The following is a 15,063-nucleotide window of genomic DNA, read 5'->3' as shown; positions in this document are numbered from 1 at the left end:
GGGGGATGGGGGGTGCTGCAAGGCCAGGGGAAAGAATTGCCTAGAACAATGGTGGCTAATCTTTTTGGGCTCCTGTGCCAAAAATAGCGTGCGCGCCAGTGCGCACACATTCACATGCCAGCACCCAGAATGCAATGCCCCCATGCCATCTGTGCATGCATGCGCAACCCCCTCCCCACGCCACCCCCTTACCTGCACTATGCTTCACAGCTGATTTTTTGGCTGGTTTGAGGCCATTTTTGGCCTCCCAGAGGCTTGGAAAAAGCCTCTGCAAGGCTTTTCAGGATGAATAATAGGTCCGTTTCAACAGGAAGTGACAAAACGGGCCTATTATTTGTCCTGAAAAGCCTTGCAGAGGCTTTTCCTAAGCATCTGGGAGGCCAAAAAAGGCCTCAAATCAGCCGAAAAATCACTGTGAAGTACATGCATGCGCAGTGGGGTAAGTTTGCCTACGGCTCGTGTGCAGGCCCAAATGGCTCTTTGTGCCACTTGCGGTACGCGTGCCATAGGTTCACCATTACAGGCCTAGAGGATCCAAGCCACTCTTTAACTTAGGCCAAAGAAAACGTTGGTGAATAAAAGCAGAAACTTCCTGTTGATTTGATGGTTAAAACACATAAATCTAAGAAAAGGGAATAGAGCTAATAATGTCTGCAATTTAATCAAGGCTTCAGCAATGAAGGGATATTGAAACCAAGCATTCCCTCCACCTATGAACAGATAGGATTTGATTTGATGTTTAAGTTTTTGACATCGTGGACATCAAAGGTCGGTCTTAAGTAGAGCCATGTCACGGTGGAAAGGAGCATCATTGGACAAAGGGCCACTCAGCCAAATCTTGTAGGGGCTTTGATTAAAAATTGGCTGGTTACCCTGATAAAATAAATACTGTTAAGAGATTTAAAGGATACAAATAGACTTTCACCCAAATGTAAGAGTGTGTGCACCTAGGGGTTAAAATGCTTGGGCTTGTTTATTTATTTATTTGTCAATAGCTTACAAGATCATAAACATAAGTATAAATACAGGAAATGAGTACGAATAAATGGGGACAATAGGACAGGGACAGTAGGCACGATTGTGCTCTTATGCATGCCCCTTACATACCTCTTAGGAGGCAGGGGGGTGAGGTCAATAGTGGTTAGTTTGAGGGAAAAGGAATGTGGGTTTGGGGATGTGACAACAGAGTCAAGTAGTGTGTTCCAGGCATTGACCACTTTGTTGCTGAAGTCGTACTTTCTGCAATCGAGTTTGGAGTGGTGTACATTGAGTTTGTATCTATTGTGCGCTCTTGTATTGTTGCAGTTGAAACAGTGGTGGGATTCAAATTTTTTTTACTACCGGTTCTGTAAGCGTTGCTTGGTGGGTGTGGCAGGGGAAGGAGACTTCAAAATCCCCAGCCAGAGGTGGTATTTGCCGGGTCTCCGAACTACTCAAAATTTCCGCTACTGGTTCTCCAGAACTGGTCAGAATCTGCTGAATAGCCACCTCTGCATTGAAGGTGAAAAAGTCATTGATTGGTAGTACATTAAAGCAGATTTATTTTATAAACTATGCTTAAGTCAAACCGTAGGCGGTGTAGTTCTAGGTTGTCCAAATTCAAAATCTCAAGCCTGCTGTTGACCAGTCGGTTGGCCGTTCGAGTCCCAAGCACCACGTGACAGGGTGAGCTCCCATTTAATTGCCTCAGCTCCTGACCACATAGCAGTTTGAAAGCATGCAAACGAGAGTAGATAAATAGGTACCCACTTCGGTGGGAAAGTAACAGCCTTCCGTGTGCCTCAGTGTATATTAGTCATGCACATGATCACGGAAGAGCCTTCAGACAACAATGGCGCTCTTGGCTAAGAAACAAAGGTGAGACGTGCCCCCTAGAATCACACACAACTGGACAGGGGAAACCTTTACTTTTAACTATGTATGAGATTTGTTTGTGTCCCCCCGCCTTTTTAAAAAAAAATAATTGTATGAGCTCCAACACTGGAAGCAAAATGCGAGGGCAAATCACACCCACGGTATTTTGCACAGATGCAATTAAGATGAATTAAGCCACATATTGATGATATGCATGCACTTATAAAAAACGATTCTATATTAATAAAAACAATAGTAATGCCTAGGATAAAGCTAGCAAGCCGACCACAAAGCTGGAATCAGTTTAGTTGGAAGTTAATTTATATTTACATGTCAGAAGCTAAGTGTTTTAAAAGTGGCTATGCATGACATGAAATGAACGGATGAGAATGAACAAAAATAGATGTCAGTCTCATCTTGGCTTTTTTGGATGGACTGCACTAAAGGTTCTCTTTCCAGGAAATTATAGGTTATTTCTTTCAGGATCCTTAAAACCAGGGGTCTCCAACCTTGGCAACTTTAAGCCTGGAGGACTTCAACTCCCAGAATGCCCCAGCCAGCAAAGCTGTTGAAGTCCTCCAGTCTTAAAGTTGCCAAGGTTGGAGACCCCTGGTTTAAACCATGGAATACTGTAAGGCATTTCTTCAAGTATGTGGAGCCCAGTGAGGTTTATAGCTGCATTTAACAGATTGATAGGTAGATAGGCAGACAGATAAATTAATAGATATTCTGGTTTTCCTCCAAAAGCTTAAGACAGGCCAGAAAATTTATCCTCTACCTTTATTTGAGCTCATTCACTCATTCATTTATTCGTAGACATTTTAAAATTTACATAAAACTTAATTCAGAGAAAGAAGACAGTAAATAGCTATAACCTTTTCTCGTTACAAGGTATCCCTCACCATTCATTTGTGACAAACGAGGAAAGGCTAAATTCAGTGCAATCATTAAAAGCTGCTTCCTAATTCCCCCACTCATTCAGAACATATTGGAGCTGTAGGAACCTTTGCACACGAACCTTTCACTTCATGGATAAATGAAAGAATTTTAAAAATATTAGAAATCCTTGCATTTGTGTGTTGGAATCTGGCTGGCTTTGGAACCATTTTTTAAATCTTGTATCTAAGTATTTTAAGTGAGTAAAAAGGAGTTAGAAGCTGCTGAGTATTTTAACGTGATTGAATTTTAAGATGGGGTTTTCTGCAAAGCAACAGTTGCGCCAATTTTCAAGGCTTGTCTTCTTTAGGAGAGATTATAGTGATTCAGAATTGGCCTGTGGTACTGCTTCAGTTAAGAGCATAACCAGGAGGAATGAGAAATCTTTCTATATATACCGTAGAAAAGCAAAATATCACTCGCGCATCATCACAAAATCTCCAGAACTGTAAAGCTTACAAACTTGAAATTTGGCATTTATGTTCTTCTTGGCTTCTAGGTGTTCACTAAGAAAGGATTTAGAGTATTTCCATAATAATAATAATAATAATAATAATAATAATAATAATAAGAAGAAGAAGAAGAAGAAGAAGAAGAAGAAGAAGAAGAAGAAGAAGAAGAAGAAGAAGAAGAAGAAGAAGAAGAAGAAGTAGTAGTAGTAGTTCAAGGTTTTATTAAGAAAATTATTAAAAACATTGGACATGACGTAATCGTACTGACAATCCTGTTTGTCATACATATTATGCAATAGAATACATATTTTATATACATTTATACATCTATACATTTATACAATATTTTCCGATTCTAATCATCCGTTCTGCCAAACCTATTCTCTTTTGATTCTAGATCCTTCCTTTTTTCCTATCATTGATAGAATTTTTCCCATACTTTGTAGTATTTCTTATATTATTATTATTATTATTATTGTCGTTGTTTTTGTTACGCTCTGATACTAAGGAGTTCTACTCCCCCTCCCCACCTGAAAAGAAATCTGTTCCAAATGCAAAACACAAGCAGAGGAGAGGAGTTTCAGTTTTATTTTCACAGCACCAAGCAGCTTTAATACAGCTTGGCTAGTCTAGTGAAGAGAAGGACCAGGGGAGACATGAGAGCAGTCTTCCAAAATTTGAGGGGCTGCCACAGAGAGGAGGAAGGGGTCAAGCTATTTTCTAAAGCATCCAAAGGCCAGGCAAGGAACAATGGATGGAAACTGATTAAGGAAAGATTCAACCTGGAAATAAGGAGAAACTTTCTGACAGTGAGAACAATCAACCCATGGAACAGCCTTCAGAAGTTGTGGGAGCTTCATCACTTGAGACTTTCAAGAAGAGATTGGACTGCCATTTGTCAGAAATGGTGTAGGGTCTCCCACTTGGGCGCGGGGTTGGACTAGATGGCCTATAAGGTCCCTTCCAACTTTGATTATCTGTATTTACAGAACAGTTGAGCTAAGGCATGCCCAGGCTCCTTGCTGTCTCCTTCAGTTTCCAAACAGCCCTCAACTCTCCAGATATCTATCTATCTGTCTGTCTGTCTGTCTGTCTGTCTGTCTATCTAATCTACCTACACACACACACACACACATCAATAAAGATTGGCAATCGAGCCTTAAAAGAATTGTAAAATCTTTATTGTTCGATGCAGCATTTAAAAAAAAAAAGATGTAACAAGGTAACAGGTAACAGACAGGTAGTTTACTTCCAGGCCTAGAAGCATCAAAGACTGGCTGAATAGATGAATAAATAATTCCAATTATAGAGCCCTGAAAGTATAAACAGCAGATGTGTCTTAAAAGGACATGTGCCTGGCCTGAGGAGCCGCACAAGTTTCCAGGAAGAGATCTCAAAAACAACGAAGAAAGAAACAAAAGGCCTCTTTTGATAACGATGCAGAGAAGGGGGGCTTTAATGATCTCCTTGGGGTTGCCCCCACTGTGAGGAGAAGTCCCATGCCTGAGTCTATAAGTAACCTCAAGCAGAGCATAACTAGAACAAGAATGTCTGATTTTCTTAATTTGTTTATAGAAGGATGTGTACGGCTGGTCAACTCCCAGAAATGCAGCTGAATGATGTGCCACACAAAAAGAGCAGTCAATAACAACAACAACAACAACAACAACAACAAAAACCCCAATGATAAAAGCAAAACGAGAGAGTTGAGGCACACAGCCACATATTCTACCTCCCAGGATGAGGCCACCTAACATTCCTGGCCCAAGGCCTGAGGGACAACCGAATGTTTAAAGCTTTCCTGAAGGCCCACAGAGTTGAGGGCCATGAGCCCCTCTTTCAGGACGAGAGTATGGCAAGTTCTTCACTCTAAGTCTTAAAAACGAGCTGTGTTGATTCTGACGCTCAGTACAGGTAATGCTAGACTTACAACCATTCATTGAGTGACCTTTTGAAGTTATAACACTGACCACTGCAGCATGGCCCTGGTCATCTCCTGATTAGAATTCAGATGCCTGGCAACTGGTTCACCTTTGTGATGGTTGCTGTGTCCGAAGATCACATGATAGATAGATAGATAGATAGATAGATAGATAGATAGATAGATAGATAGATAACCTTTCTCTTCTAAATAGATCTCTTTCTTTACATATAAAATCCAAACCCTTCCCATTCTAGTTTTAGAGTAAGAGTGAAAGAAACTTGAAATACATGGTTGAACATCCATGTTTTTGCCCATTTCTCCAAGTCTTTCATTTTAATTCAAAAGAGTTTTTAAAATGTGTGTTGCTTTCCTTGTGCCTTTTTTTTTAGTATTGTTGCAGTGGGCATTTGAATTTCAGACCTACGTACCAAATACAATCCAGAGAATAATATATTTGATAAAGAGACAATATTCTACGGATAATCCCACTGGACACTTTTATTCAAGTGCTTAACATTTGGCAGATGTAAGAGGTAGTTCTCACACAATCAGAGAAAGACATGAAAATAGATCTGATCGTTGTCAAAACAAGGGGCAGATGGAAATTGGGTCTCCAGTCTGAAAGAGAGGCAGGGCAAAACACCGGGGAAAAGTTTAAATCTTGGTTTTGTATTGGGGGCTTGTGTTTGAAATATAGCAGTCCCTGGAACCCAGAAGCTTCTGATCAGTACGTCTATCTTTGTAGTTATTTCTGGTAACAATAGACGTACCGATCTGAAGCTTCTGGGTCCTTATGTGCCTGTTAATTGTTCCCAATCCAACCTGCTATGTGTCGGGGCCTTAATAGCAAATGTCTTGGAAGTGTCGTCTTGTTGGTTTTATTTAGCATTTCCTATAGATATTGATTGATGTAAGAAAAGGAATAGCTGAACTTGGGGGCAGAGCCGAAAGCGGAAGCAGCATTGTATCTCTACATAGCTACAAATGGAGTAAATGCAACTCTTCTTGAATTCTGTTGACCTTTATCTTGCACCAAGATAGTGCTGTTAGTTGAATAGGTGCCTCTGCATAAGCACAAGTAATATCACTTTAATTGGAACTTCACATGTTCCTATCTGTCATCCCTGACACTAATCAACTCAACTCACTCAAATTTTTTCAATGGGATTCAAGAGGGGTGGACTTAGTCCATTTGTGGCTACATAGAGATTCTTTGCTGATTCCTCTTTTGACCCTGCCTCCAGAATCTGCCACTCCTTCTCCTACATTGATTGATTTGATGCGATTTGATTTGATTTCTATAGCCGCCCATCTCAGCCAAGTGATTCTGAGCAACTTAACCATTATAAAACCATAAAACAGTTAAAACAATGAAAAACAATGAAACTAAAAAAGCATCCAAAAGAATAAAAACGTGCAGCAGCCAAGATATTAACCAAAACAGGCTTTGAGAAGCAAATAACAATTAATTAATTTTTTATCTCCTACCTCAAACTGGCCTTCAGACTGTAACCTAGACTGTTTTCAAATTTCAGGTTTCAGTCAGGATAATTCAAAATCATCATGTAGAGAGACAGATAGCAAAAGCAGGAAAATTGGCTGGCTAAACGGAGAGGCTGAAATCCGGCAGCTTACCAGAGATAATTCAGCCTCTGTGCGTGAAGAGATTGCCTTTTTCTTCTTTTTCCCAATATTCTGTTTTCAAATCAAACCATCAAAGAGAAGCCAAGAAAATCATTAACAAAGACCATGGCTATGAGGTTCTATATCAGCTATTCGGTATATGATTGGTATTCCCCTGGAACGCTGAGTGCTTTTATCTGGGAGCACGGCTGATGAACCCCAAGGTTTTGAATAGCTATTAATTACATATTTTGCCAGTAATGAAATGAGTGGAAATTAAACAACAGTCTTTCCCCTTGCCCTTGATAAAGTGTGACTTACAACTAGCCACATTTAGAAGATGAGCGCATTAAGAGTCAAGTATATACTACAGATTTGAAAGTTTATATGTTTTTATAGAATGAAAATGGCAACTCCTTATAAAAGTATTTATTATTTGCAAAATAAAATTACCTCAAACTAGGACTTTATTTTCCGAAACCACTTCTTCTAAACAAATAGCAACTAAATCAGAAGTCACTAATTCTAAACAGATTCCATGTTATGAAGAACAGATGTTTATATATGAAAGAGACAATTTGCCTGTGCATTTTCGAAGATTCATAGCTTTGAAATATTTTACCACAAACGTTAGGGGTTGAAAAAAAATGGACTTAAATGTCAGTTTAATAGATGCTAAAAGAACATTTTCCACATGTTTACATTTAAACAATATTGGAACAAGATGTAAAAAAGTAACTTGGGCACAAAAGTAAGGTTAAAACATTAGCTCTGTGATTTAAATACTTTATTTTCTTTTTAGTAAAGTCAGCAAGTTTTATCCATTTTTTTTTTAAATCTCAACTTTAAAAGCCACTTTTTTGCCATTACCTGAAAGTTCCTTGAATGCTGTGCAAAATTTCTGAAATAAATAAATTGGGAGATTCTAACATTAAATGTTTGACAGTAATAGGTCTAAAATAAATATTTGTCAGTGGTAGATAATTAAGTCAGATTTTTGTACATTTTTCTGAATTTAAATGGTTTTAAATTATTCTTATTTACCAAGCAGATATGGAAATTCAAGAACATTGTTTACTGATACTATTTCATGCTTTTTAAAACATTTATTTTGATAACCTCACTTTTCTCTCTCGAGGTAAGCATGACATATAACATTTCCCCTTGCTGCTAGGAAGATTGGTAATTCCCTCCTCCCTCACCACACCAAAAAAATTACAGTTATGTATTTTTGTTTAACCAAATGTGTAATTTAAAACTATTTTGTGCAAAAACTAAAAGTTAGGTATTGAAATAGTCTGTGGACGTGAAGCTTGTGTAGATGCTGGTTCTATGGTATCTTTCTGCCAGGACTTTTTTTTTTTAAAATCCACCTCACCCACTCAAAAGTGGTTAGCAGTTGGAACAACAGGATTAGATACCATAAGTACCAGTTTTCTGTTTTCAGGCCATTCGACATAGCAAAAAAATCCAGATTAATCTTTGGTTTAGAGTTTGGAAAAGATGTTTCTTTGCTCAAAGCCCTTGGACTGTTGGGGAAAAGAGGTGTGACTGTGAACTGAGCAAGTATATAAATTAATTAAAGAAATGAAATTAAGAGACTCCTTTCGCTTACATTTAAAATTTGATTAATTCACTCCTAAGGTTAGCAGAATCATTGAAAAATCAATATTTTATAATCAGGAGTAAAATGCTGGCCACCCCTGTAGATGGAGGCTAAAACATTTACTGCATGATATATATATATAAATATATTTGTTTTCTTAAGTTTTTGCGGGTACTTACATGTATGGCATTCAGCTTTGTTCGGGTATTTTCCCACGTCATTGTAGTTGTGCTTTTAAAGTTGTAGCAACGTTTCGGCAGAATCTCATCTGCCATCATCAGGCTTCTGTATTGTGTTCATCTGTGAGTCAGGCTTTTACAGTAGTTTCAGATTTAAATTTGGGGCAGCCTATTGCTGTGCCAGAATGGTATTTTTCTTCACCCTGATTGGTTAGGAGTCTTGGTCTGTGTTTATTGGTCTTGGAGTTTGCTGTGTTCTGCTTGATTGGTGTTTCTAATATCTTTTGTCTGTTTTTTGGCTCTTTTTGTATCTTGATTAGCTGGCAACATTGTGTTTCTTGTATTGGAGGCCTTTAGTGCAGCTTGGCTCCGGGTAAATGGACGGCTATCATTAGTTCAAACACACCCCAACCAGGCACCCAGATGAGACCTAGCTTCCTAACTAATGATAGCCGTCCATTTACCCAGAGCCAAGCTGCACTAAAGGCCTCCAATAAAGTAACACAATGTTGCCAGCCAATCAAGATACAAAAAGAGCCAAAAAACAGACAGGAGATATTAGAAACACCAATCAAGCAGAACACAGCAAACTCCAAGACCAATAAATACAGACCAAGACTCCCAACCAATCAGGATGAAGAAAAAACCATTCTGGCACAGCAATAGGCTGCCCCAAATTTAAATCTGAAACCACTGTAAAAGCCTGACTCACAGACGAACACAATACACAAGTCTGATGATGGCAGATGAGATTCTGCCGAAACGTTGCTACAACTTTAAAAGCACAACTATAATGATGTGGGAAAATACCCGAACAAAGCTGAATGCCATACATGTAAGCACCCGCGAAAACTTAAGAAAACATACATACATACAAACATACATACATACATACGAAATCGAAACAAGTTACATAAGCTGAAATATACGACACACTAAAAATAATTGAGATGCAGTATCTTGGCTTTAAGCCTCATAGTCTCATAACTAAAACCAAACTTTCATATAACTTGTTAAAAAAAAACCCAGCTTCATTTCACATAACCAGAGCTGAAATTAATCAGCTAAGGTGGTGATGGCACCTAACCCCAGGGGTGGGATTCTACTGCTTCGGACCGGTCCTATAAAACTGGTTGTTACGATTCTGCACAGTTTGGAGAACCAGCAAATCGTGCCCCTGGCTGACCAGGCCCCTCTCTGCCCCCCGCCTTCCCTCCCCACCCAATCAGTCCTTATTGCGCATCGCGGACTGCATTCTCCCCCACCCAGTCCCTCCTTAAGGTATTTCTTTCTTTTTTTCCTCCCGACAATCAGCTCTTCTAACTCCTCCAGCTGTTCTGGGATCCCCCTTGCTGTCTTACTGCTTCACCCAGAAGGCTTCCTGAGGCCCAGGAGGCTAAAAGGGGCGCGTGGGAGGGGTGCTGTGCCCCCGGCGCTCCATTTTTGGTGTCCTGGGTCTCAGGGAAGTTTCTTGGGAGCAAAAATGCTCCGCCAGGAGGCTTCCCTGAAGCTCAGAAGGACAAAAAACAGCACGGGGGTTTGCAAAAAAAAAAAAAGCCACGTACACCCAGTCACATGGCCATGCCCACCTAGCCACTCCCATCTAGCCATGCCTGGGGAAGAAATAGGCATTTCTTTTTTAAATAAAGGGCTTTTTTTGTTTTTATTTTTTACACATCTCTTCATGTGAGCCACGCGGTTCCAGATTACAACTTTTATACCTAGTCGTAATTACCTTTCCATCTGTCTTATTTAACTTCACCTCAAATCATGATCCATTCCACTAGTCTTGAGATAAATTTCCATTTCATATTTCAATTCATTGGTTCGATATCAATATCATTTCATCCACACATATATTTTCAATTCTTTATCCCCTATTATTTCCATTTTCAGCCTACCACCTGTACAACATTATCATCCTTAACTTTCTCTAGAACGATATATAATAAACAATGGAAAGAGAGTAAAAGTAAAACGAAACTAATATATTTAAGATCCACGTGGTGTATACCCCCCCTCTACATATAATTATATAGTAATCATGTTTTTTCTTTATTTCCACTTAGCCAAAGTTTGCCTATGTAGTTTAATAAACTTTCATTCCCCTACTTTTAATCATAAAAAATACTCTCTTTATAGATACTTTATATTCCCATATAATCCTTAGGGGAGGCAAAAATTTTTTGAACCCAAATGCAAAAATGAACACCAGGATGAGATTTGGGGGTGGAATTCCATACTTAAAATAGGTGCTGCTTACTTTTAAAAAATTTGTTAGCCTTTTTGCTGCCCGTGTGATGCTGCCGTCAGGAAAACTGGTGTTTGAGGACGCAAGTATTTTTTGAACCCAAATATAAAAACGGACACCAGGACGAGATTCAGGATGGAATTCCAGGCTTAAAAAATGGTGTTGCTTGCTGTTTTTAAAAATCGAGCCTTTTTTGGTGCCCGGGGAGGAAAATGCCTGATTCCTCGGTCAGGAAAACAGTACCCAGGGAGGCAAATATTTTTTGAACCCAAATGCAAAATCGGACAAGCGAGACAGTTGTTGTGAGTTTTGACCCAGTTTATGACTTTCCTTGCTGCCGTTGTTAAGTGAATCACTGCTGTTGTTAAGTTAGTAACACAGTTGTTAAGTGGATCTGGCTTCCCCATTGGCTTTGCTTGTCAGGAGGTCTCAAAAGGGGATCACACACACACACACTCCGTTCAGGATACTGCAACCATCATAGCAATAGCATTTATACTTATATACCGCTTCACAGTGCTTTTTACAGCAATTTACAAAACCAGCCTCTTGCCCCCAACAATCTGGGTCCTTATTTGACCTCAGAAGTGTGGAAGTCTGAGTCAACCCTGAGCCTGGTGAGAGTCGATCTGTCAAATTGCAGGCAGCTGGCAGTCAGCAGAAGGAGCCTGCAGTACGGCACTCTCACCACTGCGCCACCGAGGCTCTTAATATGTACCAGTTGCCCAGTATCTGAATTTTGATCACATGACCATGAGGATACTGCAGTGGTTGTAAGTGTGAATAGTGGTCATACGTCACTTTTTTGGTGCCGTTGTAACTTCGTCACTAAACGAGTGGTTACAGGTTGAGGACTACCTGTGCTGTGTGGTGATGCAATTCTCCTTTGTACAAAAGTTCTTAAACAAATTGTCTTTCACAATGAATTTCGAACTTATAGAAGAAAGTGCAGATTTTTGGGGGGGAGGAACCAAATCTGCCTTTATCTAAAAATGATGGAGTGTTCAGGAATTGGGGTTGGTAAAAACCAATTAGCATGAACTCAAAGTTTTTCCAAATGGAGTGCAAACTTATTAAATATTGACTTTGCCATTTAGTTTCATCTATTAAATTGCCTTACATTATATTATATGTTTGCTTAGGTCTGATTAATGCCATAATCTCATATAAAGTCAAGGCAAATTGAGCTGTTGGAAGTTGACAACATTTTAACTCTCTCAAATGACAGTGAAATAGATTGCCATTATGAGTTCTCATTTCTCAGCCTTTTGACTAAAATCCAGTGTAGTGTGTGGAATTTGGGGGATCCTTCCTACTGGAATTTGACCTTTATATATGCCAGGTTTCATGCTTCTATCCTAAAGGATATTTTTTTTTCTTCTGTAATTTGGTCACTGCAATCATACACAAAAATGTTTTCTCATGATTTCCTCTGCGGGTTGACCAAAATAGACAAACTTTCATAATGCTTTAACTGTCAACTCATAAAATATTTCTATGGTCTTTTTAGAGTTGCCAACAGAAAAGGAGGGAGGAGCAGTGCACCAGCTTGCAAAACCAAAACTGCATTCCATAAATGTTTTCAAAGATAGTAACTAGGTGACTGAAGTTTCTCCCACGCAAAATTCTAACTGGAGAACATGACTGATGACTCTTGGCTATGGATGTGTCCCATTGGAGAATATGAATTACGATACACCCAGGGGGTGGGGGAAAACCAGGGTCAAGGGTGACAATGAATGAAGTGTCTCAGAGTTGGCTGCACCCAGGCAATGCCGGACCTTTTAACTCCCCATAAATCCTTTGAAGTTTTGGAAGTTTGGCTCAAGACTCATGGTTTAAGTGCGGGTAGCTGCCGGAATCCTGACATTAACAGTTCCTGCTTTAGCAACCTGGGCTCTTGCGAAAGGAAGTCGTAGCCACAGTGTGATTCTTTCTGTTCCACTACCACTTCGGAGATTGTACGTGCGCGCAGCTTTCCCCACACCAACTGAGGCCTGCAGCGCCAATCAGCTAAAGCACAGGGGCCAGTCCTGCTCTTTTCTTTCTCCTCTCAGCTGATTGCCGGAGGGTTTCTTTTTTTTGCTACTGGTTCATTGGAACCGAGCCGAACCGGTGTCATACCACCACTGAGTAGTGGTCTATTGGGGTTAATTTCCTACTGAACTGTTGCTATATTGATGCCTTAAATCATGGGTGTCAAACTCGCTGCATCACATTGATGTCACTGTCAGCTTTGGAAGCCATATTAGCGCCAGACGCTTCCACACTGTCACGTTCTTGAGCCTGAGAAAAGGGGAGGGGAGAATTTCTTGGAGTTTATGTGGTTAGACATAATAGCATTCTTCTTCTAGGTCAAGGTCATGTTATTTCTGCACCTGGGTGAGGGGACGTCTCAAGTTGGGATGGATGGTGATTGGAGCATGTGATGCAATGATGGGTGCAGGGGAAGGATTTGTAATTTTTTACTTATTGCAAGGAAGCCCGGAACTTTCAGATTTGGGATTCCCCAGATGCGCCAGTTTACTATCCAAATAAAACAGAACTTTTGAGAAGATGTCTGCCTTGGAGTTATTTGTTGGAGTGGAGGTTTTCTAGAACGCTGACAGTCACGTGATGTAATGCAATGGGTTTTTTTTTTGCTTTCACAGATCTGGGGTAGGTGTAACCTGCATGTGACAGATCCAGCCAACAGGCTGCCAGTTTTGACACTCGTGCCTTAAATTCAAATCCACACAGCATTCTATAACGTGAAGTTTTGAAATACACGGAATCACAAAATGTAACCTCTTTTTTTCTCCTTCTCTCTTCCTTCCCCTTGTGATCTCTTTCAGATTTGAAGAACTGGTGAAAAAATTCAAGGTAGAATATCATGCTGGTGGGTCTACGCAGAATTCCGTTAAAGTGGCACAGGTTTGTCCCCCTTCACAATGAATTACATCCAGGTTAAGACTTAATGTCATGCTCCTGTCGAAATCTGATTCCAAGGGGGAGGCCAAGCAGCTGACAGGGAGTTGGAATGTGGCTCCGTTGGCTGTGGAGGAAACTGGGGAAGGGCAAAGTCTGACTGGGCAGAGCAGGAGAGAGGTAGAACAAGGGAGAGGGAATTCAGAGGAAGACCCAGGTCCATCCCCTCTTCATTTTAGGGCATGCAGGGAGGAACGGAGAAGGGAACAACGTGAGTTACGTGGCTTATGGGGGAGGAAAGGGCCCTGATTCCCTTCATTAGCTGCAGCTGGGAACGCAGTGTTTAAAAAGGGAAGCTGCATGCAGCAAGCTGTTGGGAGCAAATCATAAATTTATCTGGTATTGTGGAGGCTTATCTGTGCTCCTGGCATCTTCCCAATTGTATGTGTTTTGCTGTGCTTTCAAGTCTGCAATTCCTTCTCCTGCCCTGTCAAGTTAATTATTGCAGCATGGTTTGTTTGGATTTTTAGTTACTGTTTGAATGTACTTCGTTTTCGGACTGAATTTTCTCCACTTAAAGACTCTTCTTGGGAGAGTTTTTCTCCAGCCAAAGGTAACCTGGACATTGGGGGCAAAGTTGGAGATAATAAAGGGACTCTTCTTGCTTATTTGACTATGTTTCCTTTATGCCACGCCCCAGGTCATCACACTTAAAAGATGTTTTCATCCTAAAATGTGTTTATTTATGTAGCATAAACACAACATTCTACAGTTGTACTTTATTGTTGCCAACAGTAGGAAGAGATGGTTATGTGTACAATGATCATCTAAAGTTGCAGCCACTGTTCTCTTTCTGGGTTAGATGTATAAAATGTCCTACTTTAATTGAATAAGATATTTAAATATTACAGGGTGTCTTGAAGTTGGGGACTTCATTGCCCTTCAAACATGTCCTTGAATAAAGCCAACGATGGCTGGAGACTAAGCATTCTTATCTGAGACTTCAAATTTGTCAAGAAGTAAATTACCTGGAAGGTTTTCTACCTAATAATTGGATTAAAGGCCTGTTAAAAGCTTGACAATTGGGAACAGATTTAAAACTTTACACAATTGGAGGAAGGAAGAATCTTGGGAAATCTTTGTCCCAGGATTTGCGGAGGCACCTATTTGACAGTTTCTCCCTTCCAGTGTGGAAATTAAGTGACTTTGGGGCAGAGGTGGGTATTCAGCAGGTTCCGGCCGATGCTGGAGAACCAGTAGCGGAAATTTTGAGTAGTTCAGAGAACTGGCAAATCCCACCTTTGTCTGGCCCCGCCAACCCCATCTATTCT

General features: G+C 40.2%; 1 protein-coding gene across 4 annotated transcripts in view; it reads left to right on the top strand.

Annotated features, from left to right (window-relative positions):
* The window catches only part of ADK (adenosine kinase), a 239,474-nt gene that overhangs the window by 66,821 nt on the left and 157,590 nt on the right, over positions 1-15,063 (top strand). For all 4 annotated transcript variants that reach the window (XR_015743669.1, XR_015743670.1, XM_026710963.2 and 1 more), the window contains exon 4: positions 13,660-13,738. Coding sequence is in view for 2 of the 4 variants with exons in the window: in XM_026710963.2 (XP_026566748.1) it covers positions 13,660-13,738 (79 nt within the window). In the remaining 2 variants the exon portion in view is untranslated. The remainder of the gene's footprint in view (positions 1-13,659; positions 13,739-15,063) is intronic.

The sequence above is a fragment of the Pseudonaja textilis genome, chromosome 4, assembly GCF_049901715.1.
Source record: "Pseudonaja textilis isolate UNSWEBS1 chromosome 4, rPseTex1.2, whole genome shotgun sequence".
Classification (NCBI taxonomy): domain Eukaryota; kingdom Metazoa; phylum Chordata; class Lepidosauria; order Squamata; family Elapidae; genus Pseudonaja; species Pseudonaja textilis.
The sequence above is the reverse complement of the archived record's forward strand: the minus strand, read 5'-3'. Positions and strand labels throughout refer to the sequence as shown.